Source organism: Netta rufina (assembly GCF_964035555.1).
Source record: "Netta rufina genome assembly, chromosome: Z".
NCBI classification, from domain to species: Eukaryota; Metazoa; Chordata; class Aves; order Anseriformes; family Anatidae; genus Netta; species Netta rufina.
The window spans coordinates 69,012,494-69,027,531 of record NC_140126.1 but is presented as its reverse complement, the minus strand read 5'-3'; the positions used below and the strand labels follow the sequence as shown (position 1 = coordinate 69,027,531).

Below are 15,038 nucleotides of genomic sequence, written 5' to 3'. Positions count from 1 at the left end.
TAACACACAACATCACTTAATGTTTTCTTTGATACTCCTCTAAAAGGTTAGATCTGTGGAAATGGGAACAGATCATAAGAGCCACGTTTGAAATCATAACTTTCACAATGCATGCAGCATGAAATTGCAATGGCAAAAGCATGGTGACCTGGTCCCAACACATTGTTACCATCCCAGAATCTGTTCTGATCTGGGACTTGGTGCTCTGCCTTGTGGGGCAGTTGAATCCGTGTAACTGAGACAGGCTGTCCCTGAGCTGAGAGGTCTTTTGGTTCGTCTCTTCATCCACACATGGATCTTGGGTGTTAGCTCTGAATTTGCCTTTTCTGGAAAGTGACTGTAGCTGGAACTTCTTAGAAACGTAGCTTAGGCTCTTAAGTGCTTCCTGGAGAGAAGAATGAATGTGTAATAGAGCCTGGGCTTGTTTTTAAGCAGCTGTAGTTGCAGTTGGCTTCTTCTGTCTGACCAAAAAGGTGTTTTAATGAAATATAAGCAGGAGGTTTTTGTGAGCTTGCAACACCAATTCTCATCCATTCCCAGGTTTGTGTGAAAATGTGTGATCCCTCTAAAGGAGCTGCAGGTCAGAAGACAGTAGCTGTATTGCTTCCTTGCCTCCTAGACAAAGGAATAGTAAGCACAGTTGCTGAAGTCCGATCTCTCAGGTTAGTTTTGCATCACGTATGTTCACTGGGGGTGAGGGCACAGAGACCCAGCTTAATCACCTGAATTGCAGAATGTTCTTTGTATTTGAAGTCACAAGTTTCTCCCCAAATCAGCCTTCATTCTGAACCCTTCTCTCACTGAATTCAAACTGGGAACTGCATGTATCTTTTGGGGACCTCCTGTTTAAACAAGTGACCAAGGTGTCTGCTTTTGATCACATTGTTCAAATATATTTTATACTGTTTAATGGTTCAATGTCTATTAAAACATAGGGAATTCACATGCTTGTCACTCTGTAACTTTATTCTTTCATTTACTTTGTGCACAGAAAAACAGGAAAATTCAGACCTGGAGTGTAGTTGATCTTCCCAGAAACAATTTTCTTTTATTGAACATAATTATCCAGGAAGGTTAGAAAGCTCCGAACAGATTGTAGTGAATATTTCTTAAATTTTTCATCCTTTTTGAAGTGTTAAAAACCCTCTGACACAATGCAGCCAGAGAAATCTGGTCAGTCTAAAACTGACAAATGGGATTTGAACAGATCTTTGCAATTTGTTTTTTCTTGGGCAGAGACGATTGATTTCTCTGGGCTGACTTTGCCCAGAGCTTTCTTTGAAACATGACGATGTGTTACTTCTTCCTGCATCTGTCTGTAGTACTGTCTGTTTGCCAGTTCCCTTTATGATACCCTGGCCAATCTAAGCAATCTTTGTGCAAAGCATAGCCTCAGTTGGAGGCTCGTAGCTAGGGTCTGGTCCTGCCTAATCAGAACAATATACAGATTACAGTTTGCAGGTAGATTTATACTGGCATACCTGAGACTTGGAATGGCCTTTTTGTTGGTACTGAATGAGAGTGGACCAGAGATTTTTCAATTAAGTCTTTGTCGCTGTGTTGACCTTCCCTTTGATCTTTTTCCAGCATTAACACTCTTGTGAAGATCAGTAAAAGTGCTGGATCTATGCTGAAACCTCATGCACCAAAACTTATCCCAGCCCTGCTGGAGTCCTTGAGTGTGCTGGAGCCTCAGGTCCTCAATTATTTGAGTCTTTGTGCAACAGATCAGGAGAAAGTAAGTATCAACAGAGCAGAAATTTGGAAGATACAAGCTTCATTTGTTCTGTTGGTGAACAGAAAAATAGAAGATTTGGTTGAGAGATGAAGAAGTGGAATAGCTAAAGAGTTACTAAAATAAACGTACTCACTGGGATATGGATGGACATATTTTTTTTGGAGGGGGAGATGGAAGTGTGGGGACTTTTTGTCATTCACTAGACTTCCACATATTTCAGAAAGTTAAGAACCTTAGTAAGAGCTGTGTCACTATATGTCACTCCATGCACAAGAGTGAAACAGGCAAAGAGAAAGTCAGTGATAGCTATCTGGAATGCACCTGTACTGCCAAACATTGGCGGTATTTTTCTTAGGGGGTTAACTACAAGGATACTACTTCTTCTGACATAAATTAGAAGGTATGCCGCAGCAATATGGGCAAGAGCTGGGTGCTGTCAGTACTGTGTGCTTCAATCTCTCTCAAAGAACCATATTAATTAGCAGTTGTGGGAAAGTAAATTAAACCCTATTGTTCCAGAGCAAATTGAGCAAATTTCATTGTGGGGAGGAAAAGGGAGCAAACTCTGTCCTTTGCCAACAAGAAGGGAGTAAAGAATAGGTCACAGTAGGTCTTTTTCTTGTTTTGTTTTTTTTGTTCTTTTCTGTCTTTATTTCATCATGTCAGAAGTGTATTGTGTAGCTCCTGTACTCCATCTAGAACATCCAGCTGCCTCTGCCTCTGAAAGAGGAGCATTCACAGGCTGAAGATGTTACTATTTCTTGCCTCGATGTATCTGAAATAGATTTTGGTTTCTGTTTGTGAGGTAGAGTTACTGTTGATACTGGCTTTTCCTCTGTTTTCGGGTTGAATTGATGTTTTCTTTTTTTTTCCCACCTGTTATTTCTTTAGACTGCAATGGATAGTGCCAGGCTTAGTGCTGTCAAGTCATCTCCCATGATGGAAACTATTAACATGGTAAGTACTTGCAGGAGGATCTGGATAGGCTGCACCGATGGGCTGAGGTCAACTGCATGAAGTTCAACAAGGCCAAGTGCCGGGTCCTGCACCTGGGGCGCAATAACCCCAAGCAGAGCTACAGGCTGGGAGAGGAATGGTTGGAGAGCTGCCAGGCAGAGAAGGACCTGGGAGTGATGGTGGATAGTGGGCTGAATATGAGCCAGCAGTGTGCTCAGGTGGCCAAGAAGGCCAACAGCATCCTGGCTTGTATCAGGAACAGTGTGACCAGCAGGGCTAGGGAGGTGATCGTCCCCCTGTACTCGGCTCTGGTGAGGCCGCACCTCAAGTACTGTGTTCAGTTTTGGGCCCCTCGCTACAAGAAGGACATCGAGGTGCTTGAGCGAGTCCAGAGAAGGGCGACGAAGCTGGTGAGGGGCCTGGAGAACAAGTCCTACGAGGAGCGGCTGAGGGAGCTGGGCTTGTTCAGCCTGGAGAAGAGGAGGCTCAGGGGCGACCTTATCGCTCTCTATAGGTACCTCAAGGGAGGCTGTAGTGAGGTGGGGGTTGGTCTGTTCTCCCACGTGCCTGGTGACAGGACGAGGGGGAATGGGCTTAAGTTGAGCCAGGGGAGTTTTAGGTTAGATGTTAGGAAGAACTTCTTCACTGAAAGGGTTGTGAGGCACTGGAACAGGCTGCCCAGGGAAGTGGTGGAGTCACCATCCCTGGAAGTCTTCAGAAGACGTTTAAATGTAGAGCTTAGGGATATGGTTTAGTGGGGACTGCTAGCGTTAGGTCAGAGGTTGGACTGGGTGATCTTGAGGTCTCTTCCAACCTAGAAATTCTGTGATTCTGTGATACTTGATTCAGAAGGGTTCCAGCTTAAGGTATGTTGTAGGAGAAAAGTAGGAATCAAACTGGGAGCTTTAGGGAATTTTGGCTTCATTTTTTATTATCTGCATGTGAATGTCTGTCCACCTTCTCTTTTACATACAGACTTGTATCATCGTGCGGTCACAGTTTGCTCCTCACAAGCACTCCTGTACCTAACAGCATTTGGAGCTGCTGGCTCCAGCACAGAGGGAGCTGTGTTTTGGGGTCATGTGGAGTGCTCTCTATTTATAGCGTGTAAAGTGTATGGGGATAAAAGGCTCCATGAAAAACTGCACTCACTGGCACCCTGCAGGCTGGAGCAGCTGCTGCTGTCCCTCCTCCTGGCCATGCCTCTCCCCCTTCCAGCCAGGAGTGGAGACAGTTGTGCTGGTCCCCATCAGCACTTGAGATTTCTTACAGAAGGGGTGAGATTCGCATGGTTTCCCTGGAGTAGCATGAAGATGTTCTGGTTTGTGAGCAACCCAGAACAAATCAGAAGAATGTTGGGTTTTGTCCCAAAATAGGCACTGCTTTTCATCTCTTCTTTCCCTCTGCATGAGGAATTCTTGCTAGTGCGTTAGTTAAAGCTTTCTAAGAAACTGGCATGCAGGAATTCATGGATTCTAGCAACTGGTGATTTCAGCAGGGTCACCTCACCACAGAACAGGGACAAGATAATATGCATGTGGTATAAGATATGTTGTGGTGCTCTTTTCTCTCCATGCATCAAACTCGCACAGTTCAGCAAAAGACCAGCGTGGAGAACTGTGGCAGGCCTCTGTGGAAGCAAATCAGCTGAAGTCTGTCACGCTTATTAATTAATTTATTTATTTGGTCCCTTGCCTTTCTCTAGAGCTTGCAGTACTTGGATGTGTCCATCCTGGGTGAGCTGGTTCCTCGTCTCTGTGAGCTGATCAAAAGCGGAGTAGGCCTTGGCACAAAGGTATGCCTGTGTTTCAACAGATCATTTGGAAATGGAAAAGGGAGCACAGTGAAGTGTCAATTTAAATATGTGGGGTTTTTTGGCTTTTTCTTTTGAAGTGACAGCTTGGGTTTGTTCATACCATCATTGTTTTATATCTGAGTCTCAAATCTACCTACACTACTTCTGATTTTCTGCATGTGTGCTGCATTAACCTCCCCTGGACTGCGTGGTTGTTGTATTCTGTGACAACTTAGTGCAAAATGTGGTCTTTGATACCTGTAAATCTTCCAGGCCCATCCATCCTGAGTGTGGGTCCTGGTAACTTTATTCCTAATTCAGTTCTTGTCATTTATTTGCTACAAACTGTTTCTGTTTGTTGGCTCCCAGCTGATGGAGCAGAGGCTTAGTGAGCCTAGGTCATATTATACAGCACCACAGCAAGTATTAACAGTAATAACCAGAGGCTATTTTTTTTTTTTAATATTACCTTTTTTTCTCTTGCAATCTTCCAGGGAGGCTGTGCCAGTGTAATTGTCTCGTTAACCACACAGTGTCCCCAAGACCTAACACCTTATTCAGGTAGGGTTTGTTTCTAGTGCCAAATTTTAAGTTTTTTTTGTTGCTGCTCTGTAGGTGTCATTTCTTTCCTATTCACCATTGATTTTTTTTATCACAGGAATTATTTTTATTTTTTATTTTATTTTCTTCCAACAGGCAAACTTATGAGTGCATTACTTAGTGGCCTGACCGATCGCAACAGCGTGGTACAGAAGTCTTTTGCCTTTGCTATGGGCCATCTAGTCCGGGTGAGTAGAGGTTTGAGATGGTTTTATCCTCTTGTTTGTTTGTGTGTTGGTTTGTTTGTTTTGGTTTGTGTTTTTTTTTTTTTTCAAGTGTTTGAGTGGTCTGAGTCTCTTCTCTGTTACAGACTTCTCGGGACAGTAGCACTGAGAAGCTGCTGCACAAACTCAGCAGTTGGTACATGGAAAAGGAAGGTATGTTGCTTCTTGGGTATTCCATCACAGAATATAGTGCATAAAAGGGTTCTTGATGCTGGCAGAAGCTGGTAAAGAAAGATTTCTGTACTGTGATACTTGCCTGCTGCTGTGGTTTAATCCTGTCAGGCAGCTAAGCACCACCCAGCTGCTCACTCACTCTCCCCAGGTGGGATGGGGGTGAGAATTAGAAAGGTAAAAGTGTGAGAACCAATGGGTTGAGATAAAAATAGTTTACTAGGTAATGCAAAAGCTGTGCACACAGCACAGCAAAATGAGGAATTCAGCTGCTGCTTTCTAAAATAATTGGTGTGTTATCACCACTATTTTCATCAAAAATCCAAAATGCAGCATCATACAAACCGCTAGGAAAAAAAATTAACTCATCCCAGATAAAACCGTAACACCTTCACTAGCTGGGTAATTCCCATGCACCATCATATAGTGGCATTCCTCTGTTTCCCAAGAGGCAGACCAAAAGCTGTCCAAGCTAAAAACCTACCTCACAGCTGTAATGTGATTGTTTTGCTCCTTCAGAGCCAGTGTACAGGACAGGCTGTGCTTTAACTGTACATGCGATGGGACGCTACAGCCCAGATGTAGTGAAGAACCATGCCAAACAGGTGTTGCCATTGGCTTTTCTTGGTATGCACGAGGTTCCCGATGAAGAGAAAGGAGAGAAAGAGGATTCTACTCTGTGGGCTGAAGTCTGGCAGGAAAATGTGCCTGGTAAGTTGCATTAAGAGTGGTAAAAGCTTTATGGGGTGCATGGGCCATAAAATATAATGTGTTCTGGAAATCCACTTTGGAAATAATGAGTTCTTGTACCAAGAGATGTGGGAAGTTTTTTTCATTTTCTTCCTTGCTAAAGATGTCCTGTAAGAGTTTGAGCAGGTTAGCTTCTCTGAGCCTATTTGAAATAATTACAGAGCTGTCAATAGCTGAGGACACACAAACTCAGTCAGGAGGAACAGTTTATGATTGTGAGGCACTTAATGCCACTGTAATGCCATCCTTATTGTGCCACAGGTAGCTGAACGTCTTCGGAAATCTCAGTGCCATGTTTAGGAGCTGCTGCATGCCCTGAACTTAAAGGGAACTTCAGCCCCTGTCTGGGGCTGGAGATCACATCTGTTTCTCTCGTGGTGCCAGTGGTTTTAACTTCAATAAATTAATCTACAATATTCTGCTATGCTTTCTGTCTGTAAAGGAAGATCTGGATGCATGGTGAAGGCGTTTTGCTGGTTCCTTCTCTGACCTGATTTCAGATCAGATCCCTCAGTCACTACAATACATTTCTGGAGTTTGGAAAAGGGACTGCAAAAGGGTTTTCCAGTGACCTGTTCTTTTTTTTTTTTTTTAACTTAAAAAAAAAAAAAAAAAAGACATTTCCTAGAAACTGGCTGACAGTGTGTAGTGTCTGCCATGTGGGAAGACTGAGATGAGCTCTGTCTCTAGATTAAAAAAAAAAAATATCTAAAGAGGTTATTTGGAAGCACTTGGAAAACAGAACCCATCTTCAGTCAGCCTGGGAAGAATTCTTTGTTGTTTTGCATGAAGTCTTGTAAAAATCCAGAAATCTGTAATTGCCCCCTTCCTTTTTTTTTTCTCTTTCTAGTAAGATCAGACATTTGTTCTCTTTGTGGCAAAATTACAGCTTTCCTGTGTTTCCTCTGCAGGTACTCAGGGTGGCATCAGGCTGTACATGCAGGAGTTGATAGCCATTACACAGAAGGCCTTGCAGTCGCAGTCCTGGAAGATGAAAGCCCAGGGAGCAGCTGCCATGGCATCAATTGCCAAACAGACCGGCTCCCTTGTACCTCCACACCTGGGAATAGTGCTCTCTGCGCTGCTGCAGGGTCTGCCAGGGAGAACGTGGACTGGGAAGGTAAAAATGGAACCAGTACCCCACGGATTGTGGTGAGCGTTTGTCCAGCATGTGTCCCTCGAGGCAGGAAATGTGATGCTCTTTGTGGCAGAGGACCATGTGCATTGCTTGAGGAGCTTGATGTTTCCCCTGCGCCTGTGATACATAAGTGCCAGGGAAGATGAACAGAGGTGGCATAAGATTGCTTTAGGAGCTGGGTTCCCCCGTAGACTGGAATTACGTGATCATCCAACATCCTCATGTGGAAGGGTCCCACACAAATCCTTGGGTCCAACCCCTGGCTCCACACAGAACACCCCCCCTCAGGCTCCTCAGGCATTGTCCCCTCTAGGCCTTCACCATCTTTGTAGCCCTCCTTTGGATGCTCTCGTATAGTTTTATGTCCTTCCTGTATCGTGGCACCCCGAACTGCACACAGTGCTTGAGGTGCGGCCTCCCAGTGCAGAGCAGAGCGGGACAATCCCTTCCCTCGGCCTTTATTTCCCCCGTACCTCTGTCGTTGGAGTGCAGAGGACTCCCTGGTGCAGCAGGACCCTGCCGTTTGGCTGTGGAGCGTATTTCAGTGGTATCTGTCTTACTCGTTGCAGGAGGAGCTGTTAAAGGCCATTGCCAGTGTCGTCTCTGCGTGCAGGTAAGGGTCTTGAAAAAGGTGGCACCCTCAGGGCCTGGGACATCAAAAAGGAGGTTGTTGCACAGGGTTGTTGCCTGGCTGGTGAACGGGAGACTCTACCTGCTCCTGCTTTTCTGCAAGAAGAGGTAGAAAGTCCTGAATGCCATTTTGATCTCCCATCAGGTTGTGAGGAGTCCCTATCTAATCCTTATGTCAGTGTGTGGGTCACTGCTGAGGGCTGGGAGGGACAGGTGATGCCTCAGAGGGATGCTCAGAGCTAAGCGGTTGGTTTAGGGCAAGGAGGAGGATGTTGAAAGGCCAGAATTGCCAATAAGAAAGAGCAGATTAAGGGGAAGGATCAACACCTTGAAGGGGAGAAGAGAGAAAGAGGAAGAAAAAGAGTGAGGGAGGAGAAGCGCATTGAAACGGCATGAGGAAAGGCTGTGAAGAAATTCACGGAGAACAGACAAGGCAGGAGTGAAGCAGCACCCGAGCGCAGACGCAGTTGCAGCGTGGGTCGGCAGTCCCGTGCCTGAACACGGGCATTGCTTGTGATCTGTGGGGCAAGCTCTTTCAGCTGCGGGCCTGATCAGTCTCCGTCTGCCTCACGTTGCAGTGCGGAGCTGCGGGAGGCCGTGCCTGGCCAGCCGAGCGTGGGCGACGTTGTGCAGGCCGTCCTGAAGGAGTGTCGGAAGGAGAACCCGAGGTACAAGGTGGTGGCGCTGCGCTGCGCCGCCGGCGTGCTGCAGGCAACGAGGGAGGACCGCTTCCAGGAGCTGGCAGATATCGTCTTCCCCATGATAAAGAAGGTGACGGCTCGGTGTCTCGGGTTTTCCCTCTTTCCTGTGGCGTGCCCAGCGTCACCCCAGTTAGAAGTTGAGTCCTGGCTGCTCTACAGGCAGCAGGAGGCTCCTAGGAAGCTGCGTAGAGCGCTTGTATTGAGTACCAGCAGCACTTTGCAGCTCTGCACCTCAGAGAGCTGGGGGGGTGCAAGGCCAGGGTGGGTCGTGCTCACCTGTGCTGGCTGGGCATGAGCACTGGTGTGAACAAAAACTGCAGGGGGGCACTGAATGTGTGTCTAAGCGTGTGTCTAGTCTGCCCTCATCCCCTGCTGATCACGCCTTCCCCACCTGGCCTCTGCAGAACTCCCTCGAGAGCACGGGCGCGGGTTTACCAAAGCACGACGAAGAGGACGAGGACATGAGGGAGAAGGAGGTGCAGATGGAGTCCCTGATCTGTGCCTTTGAGACCCTGGGCAAAGCGTGGCCGAGGAGCCCGGAGACACAGCGTAAGTCATCTCACAGCAAAAATCAAACGAACAGGGGGAGGAGGGAGGGACCTAGAGACCACATTGGGTATGGGAAGGCTTACAGGGAGGTCCACGGATATGTTGGGAAAAACAGGATGTCTTCATTAGCCCGCCAGAATGTACAGAGTAGCTTTTCATCTTTCAGCAGTTCTTAATGAGCCTTGTCCTGCCTTGATTGGTAAAGAGTTTTGGTGCCATTTCTCACAGGATGCTGATTTGGTTGCATGCCATGAGTCTAGCTCGGTGTCACTTGGAGCACAGCGCGAGGAGCATTTGAGGGGCAGGACAGGCAGCGTTTCCTTCTGCCTTTCCCTGTGGTGACCCAAGGGTAACTCAATCCCTTCGCTTTCCGTAGGTTGCTATCGACAAGAGTTTTGTAAGTTAATGTGCGACCGTCTGAAACTCAGCACGTGGAAAGTGCAGCTTGGAGTGCTACAAGCCATGAACGCCTACTTTCAAGGGTAATTCTCCTTTCTGCCATCCTCCTTTGATGTTTCTTCTCTTTGTTGCTTCTAACTGTTTAACGAAACCGTGGGAGACATGTGGTGATACGGCAGAGGTGTTTATTGGATTTTCAGGGGCAGCTGAGCCGGCTTCTGTCCCAGTGACACAGGGTGTCTGTGTTTGCATTTGACAGGTTAGTGCTGTTTGAGGAGGAACACTCAGACCCCGGGGCTTTGAGAGAAATACTGTTGGAAACCTGCTCGTCTATCACCCACTCTTTAGGTAAATGGATGTTTTCCGGTTTGTAGTTGATAATGAAATGTTTGTTAATACATTTCCTCTTCAGGTGTTGGCTGGTTATGAGAATGCAGAACAAGCACAGGCTGTCAGATGGGGCTCATCCTGCCTTGCACTGCAGCAGCTGTTCAGCACAGGATTGTGCAGGGTGCTGTGCTCAGAGGAGTAAATCCCTCAGGTGCGAGAGAGCTTTGAAAGGGGAAGTACAGGAGGAGAGAGGGCTCCTGTGCTGCCTCTCCAGAGCACAACTCAAAGACTTATGAGTTTTCTCTGTGCAGAAGATGGACCCTGCCCAGTCAGTTTGTTCATGATCTGATGAAACACAAGTTTTTCTCCTTCCCCAGATCAGTCCTGTTGGATACACCTGCATGGGAGGTGCCCAGAATTTGCTGAGGCAGCCAGTGCATGAGGCTCCAAGGCTTCGAGGCAGTTTGCCCTCTCCCTCAGGCAGGCAGCCACAGAGATAAAAACAATACCCATGCACATCAGGCAGTCCAGGGGTGGCTATTACTTGGGTGGTGTTGCCACTTGCCCTGTGGCTGTAACAGTGCCCAGTCCCCTTACAGCCACATACAGCTCGTGTTTCTGGTGTGCTCAAAGGCAGCGCCTACTGTAGAGAAGTTAGTACAGTCTGGTTTCTTTTAACTATTCAATTTCAATGGAGTGAGGCTTTAAGGAGATTTTAGTTCAGGAGAACAAATATTTTCATGTGACAAGCTTGTGCTTGACAGCATAGGGTTTGTTGTACCTGTACTTAATGCTGCCCTTTAAAACCTGGATGATTTTATAGGCATTATAACTTGGAAAAATAAAAGTCCATGATGCACAGAAGTTGTTTGTGATCACGCTGCCGTCATGTGGACTTTATTCCAACTCATCATGCGTGAGGAACAGTACTGCAGGAAAAGGGAAGGTGATGCACAAGGCTTAGTGGATATGTTAGCTGCTATTTGGTCACTTTCTGTCATTCTGATGTGTATAATTGGGTCGCATTGCAGACTGGCAGCATAAATTATCTCATTTCACTGTGCGAACAGCAGTCTGCAGACCAGTGGTGACTGCTGTTTGTACAGTTAGTGTGCCTTCGGTTCTGAATCTGTTCTGTTGTTGTTGCTGTTTTCACATCCCTTAGAAAACAAAAGCTACACGTCCATAAGAACAGAAGCTTTGTCTGTAATACAACTGCTCTTCACCAAACTGCAAGGTGAGTCTTTTTCCTTGCCACATGGGAGAGTTGCTGTTTGGTGTAGAAGGCAGGTGGCCGTGCGGCCAGGGAAGGTGGAGAGATGCCTTTACCTTCTGTTTGCAGCACTGGGTGCTTTCAGGGTGGCTTGGGACTTGGATTTTTGTGCTTGGTGACTGAGAAAACTTGGAGGGGGTGGAAGCAGTTGTGGATGAAGTCTGGGTCTAAAGTGCAGTTGGATGCTCCTTGGTAAAATGTCCAGCAGGGAAGGAGCAAGGACTGTGTAATGCATCCTCCTTGCGTTACATGCAGCAGTTTTGAAGTGGTTCTTCAGGCCCTTGTAGTCCCATAGTGCAGGCTGAGACAATCAAGTTCAGCCTGGTCTGAATCAGCACGGCTACCTGTGCAGCAGGCAGCACGTGCACCAAGCGTCCAGCTGAATTTTCCTCCTCAGCAGCTCTTCTCCTGGAAGAGCAGCGAGATGCGAGGTGGTCGCTTTCAGCCTGTCCAGGGATGGAGGCTGTTGGTTGATTGGTTTGTTTTTGACAGACTGGTATTTACCGTGGTGTCTGTCTGTTTGTCTTCACAGAAGCTAAACAATGGGAAAGCCTGACAGCAGAAAGCAGAGAGCACCTCATTCATTCGTTATCTACAATGGCATCAGATAGCAGACCCGAGCTACAGGAAAAAGCATTTATATTGAAGAAAACACTTGAAAATCTTAACTAAGTTGTAAAACACAAACTATGAAGTGCCATGTAAAACAACAAAAAAAAGTGCAGTGGTCTGAAAACCAAATGGGAAAATGAAGATTACTCTGTAGCATGCATCATTCCTGGCCAAAATAAAATGCCTTAAATTCTGTTCCCCATTAATGTTACTTTTACTCTTTTAAGCTGATGATTAGTTATTGTTTTGTCAGTAAATACCTCTAATGATCTGCCCTAGAATGTTTATAAGTGTGCATTATAGAAAATGTCGAGGGCAAGATGCTTTTTCTTTTTTCTTTAAATCGGCAAAAGAATGTTACTCAGATCCCTTTTGTCCTTCAAAGCAATTAATGAAAAACCACCAGCACAGGAAGTGAAAAGCGTTTTTGATTTTCACCGATACTGTGTGGAGATCTGTTACCTGGTGTCCGGGACTCTGCAGTAGAACTAGTGTGTGTGACCTGCAACGAGTGAAATGCTGCCTCTGATGAAGTCTGCGTTAGACTTCTGAGGCTTCCCAGGGGCAGGGTTTCATCTGACATCCACCTCTGCTTCTCCTGTTTGCTCCTCCTTTGCAGCCTGTTGTCTGTGAGTTACGAAAGGCAGAGTACTGTTAACTTCTATCCTTCCTTCTTCTCTGACCTCAGAATGGATTGACCGAGACTATGCCTTCCCCAGCTAGTAACCTCGGCCTCCCAAACTTTAAATGAGAACTTTTTTCCTCAAAGGATGCACAAGAGAGCACTTTACTGAGCTGTGTGGGATAAAATAGGGCCCAGTTGGTGCCCAGATGGAACACTGCTCTTCTCAAAATTGTTTTGCATGGACACTCCTCAGCTGCAGGAAAAAAAAAAAAAAAAAAAGGAAAAAAAAAAAAAGAAAACAATCTTTTCTAGATATGTTTTTGAAGAGTGTTCGAAGTTTGCAATGATACTTTTTTTTTTTTAATAGTGGTAATGTTTTTTCCCCCTTCATGTCCGTAACCCTGTTCTTGCTTTGGAAACCTGTAATGATTTAGAATTGTCGATATTTGTAAGAAACTGAATCGTATGTCATTTCTCAGCAGCCCAAGTCATGCTGGTTTCTAGCAGATACTTTTTAATTTGCACTTAAGAAGAAAGATTATATCTGCATTAACGTGGAGTTAAATTGCTATTTGATGATGTGGCCATGCTGCCTGTCCCCTTGTTGCCCTCCTCAGATAAAAGACAAACCTGACCACTATAGCAACAGACTTTTCATCGCGTAAAGTTAGCACTGCACCATAACCTGACCAGGAGCAAGCGTACAGTTTTTTGGGGATAAATGCTCTGCTGGTGGTGAAATAAAATCATTAGTGTGGGCAATATCGTGTCCATGGCTTTCAGCACGGGGACGGTCGTTTCGTTTCGTGTGGCCTGCAGCTCCTTTCAGATGCCATCTGCCAGGGAGAGAAGTTGTTCAGATAACGTCACCTTTCCTCCACGCCCATTTATTCAGGATCAGGTGTACAGTACCTACTTTTCCCTCAGGTGCCATTTCCCATTCAGTGTTTTCTGGTACTGTAACAATCCAGTTGTCTGACTTTATCCATGGGAAGGGAGGCATTAAATTCCTCCCCGCCCGGTGAGAAAACGTCTGCAGAAATGGGCAGAGCTGTCCCACTGTGGCTCTTGTGTAGCAGAAACCTCAGCGAGCACTAATGCATTGTACGCTTGGAACTGGTCAGCGGGCAACTTCTTGGTGCTGGGAGCTGGTGCTATAACGTTTTGATTTACACCTTGTTGCAGGGAGCTGCTCTTTGTTTACGTGTAGTTTGAACTTATGGAGCACAGTGTATATTTTAAAATTTTACTGGGCAAATCACTTTACGATATCTTTCAAAACTTGCTTACCATGACAGCTAGTGTCATGAGTGCTCTTTTTTTTTTTTTTTTTTTTTCTTTTTTTTGTATTAGATGAATATTACCAGTGATGCTTTGCTGTAGCAGTTCATTGTCTGACTTGGGTTTTTTCGTATTGGTTGGAGTGACAGTTACAGAAAAGCAAAGAGTCTCCAAGTCTCTGGTAATCTGATTTTTCACTGTGGACTGGAGTATTCAGAGGCAACGCCTCACGTGGTCGAAAGACTGTAAGTAGAAGAACTGTAATCGATGACAATAGCAACCTGAATTTCTTTATTGGGGATTTACACTAGAGGGAAGAGCATATTCTAGGAACTCTAAAAACAGCTGGATTAACAACTCTGGCCAAGAGTGTTAGGAAAGTTAGAGATGGCATAAATGCTTTCTGAGTCACAAAGCAATATGTCTTTCTTGTGATTCCGGAACAGATTCAGAGCTCCTCTCTAAAGCACGTGCCTATACACAAAACCTACCTGTACAACAGTTAATTCAGTCAGAGGTTTGATTTCTACCCCCCTCATTTGTAAACTTGACAGGATTGAAAAATAAATAAATAAATAGATGTGGCCTTTCCTAGAGTTTTTCCTCTAAAAGTGATTGCACTATGTAAAACACACTGTACTTTGCCCAGTGTGGGCATTTCTTGTGCTGCTGCAATGCTGCTTTGTATACCAGGAGTGCAGTGCGCAGATTGGACACTAGCACTCGTTCTGACCTACAAGCTGTTGCTTAAATGGATGTATATTGAGAAAAGTTTTCTAATGTTGCAAGATCTCCATCAAATTCACTGCAATCTGTACTGTCGGAGTATGTAAATGGACTGACCGAAAGAAAACCCTGTTGCTTACCAAAAAGGTAAAAATTAAATAAAAAATGCATGACCTCGTCTCGGAAGTAACTGGTAATTTCCACCGCACGCCCCGCGAGTACTTGGCGCTGTTCTCTTGCTCCAAGTTCAAAGCGACCCCGTGCGTCCTGGTCGGAGCTGACCCACCTGGCGGGGTTGGTGCCATCCAAGCTGCAGCTGCGCAGCAGGGGGGAGAGGAGCGGGACACCATCTGGTCTGTGAGGCAGCAGCTTGGGCTCCAACCCTGTGGGGATAGCGGGTGAGGCCAGTGTCGCAGCCAGGCTTCCCCCACGGTTCCACAGGAGCCACGTGAAATGAGACAACGTCCGCCAAAGGAGTGAATTCAGGATTTATGAGCCATACCTGGAGCGGGAGTGCCTTAGGCTCCTTCTCCAGCTGT

At 45.9% G+C, this 15,038-nt stretch overlaps 1 protein-coding gene across 1 annotated transcript in view; it reads left to right on the top strand.

Annotated features, from left to right (window-relative positions):
- Positions 1 to 14,679, top strand: part of ECPAS (Ecm29 proteasome adaptor and scaffold) — a gene marked incomplete at its 5' end in the record, with an annotated part of 51,151 nt that extends 36,472 nt beyond the window's left edge. The window contains 16 exons of the mRNA XM_084305593.1: positions 541 to 662; positions 1,588 to 1,738; positions 2,630 to 2,695; positions 4,401 to 4,490; positions 4,985 to 5,051; positions 5,187 to 5,278; positions 5,401 to 5,467; positions 6,005 to 6,196; positions 7,147 to 7,355; positions 7,943 to 7,986; positions 8,582 to 8,774; positions 9,109 to 9,253; positions 9,630 to 9,735; positions 9,912 to 10,000; positions 11,148 to 11,219; positions 11,788 to 14,679. Of these exons, the coding sequence (XP_084161719.1) occupies positions 541 to 662; positions 1,588 to 1,738; positions 2,630 to 2,695; positions 4,401 to 4,490; positions 4,985 to 5,051; positions 5,187 to 5,278; positions 5,401 to 5,467; positions 6,005 to 6,196; positions 7,147 to 7,355; positions 7,943 to 7,986; positions 8,582 to 8,774; positions 9,109 to 9,253; positions 9,630 to 9,735; positions 9,912 to 10,000; positions 11,148 to 11,219; positions 11,788 to 11,927 (1,845 nt within the window). The 3' untranslated portion in view covers positions 11,928 to 14,679. The remainder of the gene's footprint in view (positions 1 to 540; positions 663 to 1,587; positions 1,739 to 2,629; positions 2,696 to 4,400; positions 4,491 to 4,984; positions 5,052 to 5,186; positions 5,279 to 5,400; positions 5,468 to 6,004; positions 6,197 to 7,146; positions 7,356 to 7,942; positions 7,987 to 8,581; positions 8,775 to 9,108; positions 9,254 to 9,629; positions 9,736 to 9,911; positions 10,001 to 11,147; positions 11,220 to 11,787) is intronic.
- Between the last annotated feature and the right edge of the window lie 359 nt (positions 14,680 to 15,038).